Raw genomic sequence first — 6,000 nt, forward strand, 5'->3', positions numbered from 1 at the left:
GCCCTGCTCCTTGCACGCCCCTTGTGCGATGCACCGGCCCTGCTCCTTGCACGTCATTCGTGCGCCACACCGGCCCTGCTCCTTGCACGCCCTTCATGTGCCGCACCGGCCCTGCTCCTTGCACGCCCCTTGTGCGATGCACCGGGCCTGCTCCTTGCACGTCCTTCGTGCGCCGCACCGGCCCTGCTCCTTGCACACCCATTGCGCCAGCCCTGCTCCTTGCACGTCCTTCGTGCGCCGCACCGGCCCTGCTCCTTGCACGCCCTTCATGTGCCGCACTGGCCCTGCTCCTTGCACGCCCCTTGTGCGCCGCACCGGCCCTGCTCCTTGCACACCCCTCACGCCAGCCCTGCTCCTTGCACGCCCCTCGTGCGATGCACCGGCCCTGCTCCTTGCACGTCTCTAGTGCCAGCCCTGCTCCTTGCACGCCCTCGTCCCATGCACGTTCCTCGTGCCAGCCCCGCCCCTCGCGGGGGCGGGGCAGAGCTCACCCAATCCCTGGCAGCCTGGTACCTGCCCCTCCATTGGCTGCCGGCGCCCCTTCGTTTGCATAGCCCCGCCCCCGCCCGCTCTTCAGCGCCCCCCCCCCACCGCTTCATTGGGTCGGCCGCCCTCCCTTCATTTGCATGCCACCGTCCTATTGGGCTGCCCGGTGGTGACGTCATGCCGAGCGCCCGGAGGGGGCGTGGCCGGGAGCAGCGGGTGACGCGGCCGCAGGCGCGTGCGGGGGCCCGTGCGCTCCGCCCCTCGCACGAGCGCCGTGCTTTGCACGAGCACCGCCCCTTGCACGCCCGAGCCTTGCACGAGCACCGCCCCTTGCACGAGGCCCCCCCCCCCCCCGGGCCGCGCGTGAACCCCGCGCTGTGCACGAGCACGCGCCGAGCTTCGCGCGAGCCCTCGAGCTTTGCACGCGCCTCTGCTCCGCGCACGAGCGCAAATCCTGAGCTTTGCACACCCCGATCTTTGCACACCCACCCCCCTTGCACGACGGCTGAGCCGCGCACAACCACGACCCCCCCCCCCCCCGCCCTGTGCAAAACCCTCCAGCTCCGGGCGTGACACTGGGCTTTGCACACCCCCCCCCCCCCCGCCTTGCACACGCACACCCCCCCCCCGGCCTTGCACGCCCAGACTCACCTTCCACCGCGGGTTCTTCCTCTGGGGGTCCCGGGGACGGGCGAGCAGAGGGGGGAAAGGGGAGAGGCGTTAGTGAGCGGGACCCTTGTGCCCCCCGTGCCCTCGTGTGCAGCCCTGGTGACGCCACCCCAACCCCGGGGGTCCCCGTGACCTTGGGATGACCTTGGGAGGCGGGGGGGGGGGGGGGGCACTCGCACCCCGGCGTGCCGCACAGGGGTGTGCGGTGCGCGCCCCCTAGGGTGGGGTTTGCACGCCCTGGTGCAATTCGCACGCCCTGCAAACGCGTGCAGGTGGGGTTTGCACGCCCCATTGCACACCCCAGGGGGTTTTGCACACCCCATGCACGCCCACGGGGACCTCCCACATCCCACACGGCACCCCCCGAGCAGCCCACAGAGACCGTGCGCCCCACGGTGCGCCCCGCAGCGCCCTGCCTGCACCCCGTGGGGACTGTGCACCCCACAGCACACCCCGCAGCGGCTCTGCACCCCACAGCAACCCACAGGGACCTTGCCCCCCACAGCACCCTGCCTGCACCCCACGGGGACTGTGCACCCTATAGCACACCCCACGGGGACCCTGCACCCCACGGTGCACCCCACAGCATGCCATAGCGACCCTGCACCCCCATGGTGCGCCCCGCAGCATGCCATAGGGACCTCGCACCCCACAGCACCCTGCCTGCACCCCACGGGGACCCCGCAGCACTCTGCCTGCACCCCACGGAGACCCTGCACCCCATGCTGCACCCCACAGCATGCCATAGGGACCCTGCACCCCCATGGTGCGCCCCGCAGCATGCCATAGGGACCCCCGCACCCCACAGCACCCTGCCTACACCCCACGGGGACCCTGCACCCCACGGTGCACCCTACAGCACCCTGCCTGCACCTCACAGGGACTGTGTACCCCTACAGCACACCCCACGGAGACCCTGCACCCCATGGTGCACCCCACGGGGACCCCGCACCCCGCAGCACCCTGCCTGCACCCCACGGGGACCGTGCACCCTACAGCACACCCCACGGGGACCCCCGCACCCCACGGGGACTCCACAGCACCCTGCCTGCACCCCACGGAGACCCTGCACCCCATGCTGCACCCCACGGGGACCCCGCACCCCCCTGCCTGCACCCCACGGGGACTGTGCACCCTATAGCACACCCCACGGGGACCCCGCACCCCGCAGCACCCTGCCTACACCCCACGGGGACCCTGCACCCCACGGGGACCCCGCAGCACTCTGCCTGCACCCCACGGAGACCCTGCACCCCATGCTGCACCCCACGGGGACCCCGCACCCCCCTGCCTGCACCCCACGGGGACTGTGCACCCTATAGCACACCCCACGGGGACCCCGCACCCCATGGTGCACCCCACAGCACCCCACGGGGACCCCGCACCCCACGGGGACTCCACAGCACCCTGCCTGCACCCCACGGGGACCCCGCACCCCACAGCCCCCCCCCCCCGCCGCCGCCGTCCCCCCTCAAGGACGCGGCGGGCGGAACGCCCCCCCCCCCCCCGCCCCCGCCCCAGCCCCCCCCCGCGGCGCCGCGCGCCGGCAACCGTCGCCAGGGAGACAGGCGGCCCGGCCGTCGCCCGGCAACCGGTCGCCCGGCAACCGGTCACCCGGCAACCGGTCACCCGGCCCCGGCAACCGGCGGAGCCGTCGCCGCGGCAACGCCGCCGTGGCCCCTCCCGGCGGGGACGCGCGCGAGGGGGGCGGCCTCGCACGGCGGGGGAACCCCCCGGCCTCGTGCCCGGCGCGAGGGCACCGGGGCGCGCAGGTTGCACGGGGGTGCGCGAGGGCACCGGGGCGTGCGACTGCACGAGGGCGTGCGAGGGCGTGGGAGCGGGCAGGGGCACAGGGGCGTGCGAGGGCACCGGAACGTGCGATTGCACGAGGGTGTGTGAGGGCACCGGGGCGTGTGATTGCACGAGGGTGCACGAGGGCACCGGGGCGTGCGACTGCACGAGGGTGCACGAGGGCACTGGGACGTGTGATTGCACGAGGGCGTGGGGGTGTGGGCAGGGGCACAGGGGTGTGCGCGAGGGCACCGGGGCGTGCGATTGCACGAGGGTGCACGAGGGCGTGGGAGCAGGCAGGGGCACGAGGGTGCACAAGGGCACCAGGACGTGCGATTGCACGAGGGTGTGCGAGGGCGTGGGAGCGGGCAGGGGCACAGGGGCGTGCGAGGGCACCGGGAACGTGCGATTGCACGAGGGTGTGTGAGGGCACCGGGGGCGTGTGATTGCACGAGGGTGCACGAGGGCACCGGGACGTGCAATTGCACAAGGGTGTGTGAGGGCACCAGGGCGCACAGATTGCACGGGGGTGCGCGAGGGCACCGGGACGTGCGACTGCACGAGGGCACAGGAGTGGGCAGGGGCACAGGGACGTGTGATTGCACGAGGGTGCGCGAGGGCACTGGGACGTGCGATTGCACAAGGGTGTGGGAGGGTGTGGGAGCGGGCAGGGGCACAGGGGCGCATGAGGGCACCAGGGCACACAGATTGCATGAGGGTGTGCAAGGGCGTGGGAGCGGGCAGGGGCACAGGGGTGTGCAAGGGCACTGGGACATGCGATTGCACAAGGGTGTGCAAGGGCACTGGGACGTGTGATTGCAGGAGGGCACATGAGGGCACCGGGACGTGCAATTGCACAAGGGCGTGCGAGGGCGTGGGGGTGGGCAGGGGCATGCAGGGCGTGCGAGGGCACCAGGACATGTGATTGCACGAGGGGCGTGCGAGAGCACGGGGGTGGGCAGGGGCACAGGGGAGCGCGAGGGCACCAGGACGTGCGACTGCACGAGGGTGTGTGAGGGTGTGAGAGCGGGCAGGGGCACAGGGGCGTGCGAGGGCACCAGGATGTGCGACTGCACGAAGGTGTGTGAGGGCACCGGGATGTGCGACTGCACGAGGGTGTGCAAGGGCATGGGAGTGGGCAGGGGCACAGGGGCGTGCGAGGGCACCAGGACGTGCAACTGCACGAGGGTGTGCAAGGGCGTGGGAGTGGGCAGGGGCACAGGGGCGTGCAAGGGCACCAGGACGTGCAACTGCACGAGGGTGTGCAAGGGCGTGGGAGTGGGCAGGGGCACAGGGGTGTGCAAGGGCACCAGGACGCACGATTGCACAAGGGCGTGCGAGGGCACTGGGGCGTGCAATCGCACAGGTAAACACTGGTGCGTGATGACCCCGGTGTGGGGCCGGGGGTCCCCCAAACCCCCATCTGGCCGCCCCCACCAGGGGCACCCCGGGGGGACCCTGACCCACCCGTGCCACCCACCGCTGCCCCCCGTGCTGCACCGCACGAGGACGTGCAAGGGCACGAGCATGTGCAAAGACAGGGGTTGTGCGAGGGCACAGAGGGCTGGAGAGGGGTGGGGGCGTGCGAGGCTGCGAGGGCACAAGGACATGGAGAGGCACGAGGACACGCAACGCCGTGAAGACGCGCAACGCCAAGAGGACACGAGGACGTGGAGAAACGCAAGAACGCCAAGACACAAGGACGCACAACGCCAGGAAGACGCAAAGACACGGAGCGACACGAGAATGCAGAGACACGAGGACGTGCGACGCCACGAAGACACAAAGACGTGGAGAAACATGAAGACGTGCAGCACCAGGAGGACACAAAGTCATGGAGAGACTCAAGGACGTGCAACGCTGTGAAGACGTGCAACGCCAGGAGGGCACGAGGAGAGGATGCGGAGAAATGCAAGAACACCAAGACACAAGGAGACACAACGCCAGGAAGACATGAAGACACGGAGCAACACGAGAATGCAGAGACGTGAGGATGTGCGACGCCATGAAGACACAAGGACGTGGAGAAGCACAAGCATGCACCATGACGACACGCAACACCACGAAGATGCGAAGACGTGGAGCGACACGAGGACGCAATGCCATGAAGACGTCCAGCGCCGAGAGGACACTGAGAGATGGAGGAACACAAGAACACACGGACACGAGGACGTGGAACGCCATCGAGACATGCAACACCACGAGGTCACAAAGACATGGAGAAACATGGAGCCGTGCAACGCCACGAAGACATCCAGCGCCACGAAGACGCAAAGACATGGAGAAACATGGAGCCGTGCGACGCCACGAAGACATCCAGCGCCACGAAGACGCGAAGGCACGGAGAAGCGCAATGCGCGCAGCCGCGAAGGCACGCGCCACCGCGAAGACGCGGAGCGACCCGAGAACACGACGACACGAGGACGCGCGACACCAGGAAGCCACAAAGCCGCGGAGAAACACGAGGGCGCGACGCCGCGAAGACGGCCGGCGCCGGGAGGACGCGAGGGCGCGGAGAAACGCGAGAGCGCGAAGACGCGAGGAGGCCCCCCGCCCCCCCCCCGCGCCCTCACCTTCGGCGCAGAAGGGCCCGCGGTAGCCGGTGCCGGCGCAGTCGCAGCGGGGCTCTCCGCGGCGCAGGGTGCAGCGGCCGCCGTGGGCGCAGGGCGGGTGGCGGGCGCAGCGTTCCTCGCCCTCGCCCCGCACCCCCCTGGGCGCCCAGCAGCGCCGCCGGCACGTCCCCCGACCTTCAGGTTGGCCAACCAGCCCCGGAAGGGCGCCTCGTACTTGACGGTGCTGAGCGTCAGCGCCGAGAGGCGGACGTCGGGCGGGATGCCGCCGACGAAGAGGTCGCTGGCCACCGCCATCTCGGCCCGCTTGGAGCGGACGGCGGCCCGCCCCGCGCCTCCCCCGTCCACGGCCAGGGCGGTTTCGCGGGCGTTGCGGGTGAGGAGCACCATGTGCCAGCGGCCGTCGCTCACCGCCGCCGGCGGCTGCACCGTGGCGGGTTCGGCGCAGGCGATGGCGAAGCGGAGGCGAAGGCGGCCCTCGGCC

General features: G+C 71.0%; 1 protein-coding gene across 1 annotated transcript in view; it reads right to left on the bottom strand.

Moving 5' to 3' along the window:
* LOC128138047 (neurexin-2-like) overlaps window positions 1–5,994 on the bottom strand; it is a gene marked incomplete at its 3' end in the record, with an annotated part of 29,726 nt that extends 23,732 nt beyond the window's left edge. The window contains 3 exon segments of the mRNA XM_052779331.1: window positions 1,138–1,158; window positions 5,520–5,661; window positions 5,664–5,994. Coding sequence (XP_052635291.1) covers window positions 1,138–1,158; window positions 5,520–5,661; window positions 5,664–5,906 — 406 coding nt within the window.
* Between the last annotated feature and the right edge of the window lie 6 nt (window positions 5,995–6,000).

This window comes from Harpia harpyja (assembly GCF_026419915.1).
Source record: "Harpia harpyja isolate bHarHar1 chromosome 27 unlocalized genomic scaffold, bHarHar1 primary haplotype SUPER_27_unloc_3, whole genome shotgun sequence".
Taxonomy (NCBI): Eukaryota; Metazoa; Chordata; class Aves; order Accipitriformes; family Accipitridae; genus Harpia; species Harpia harpyja.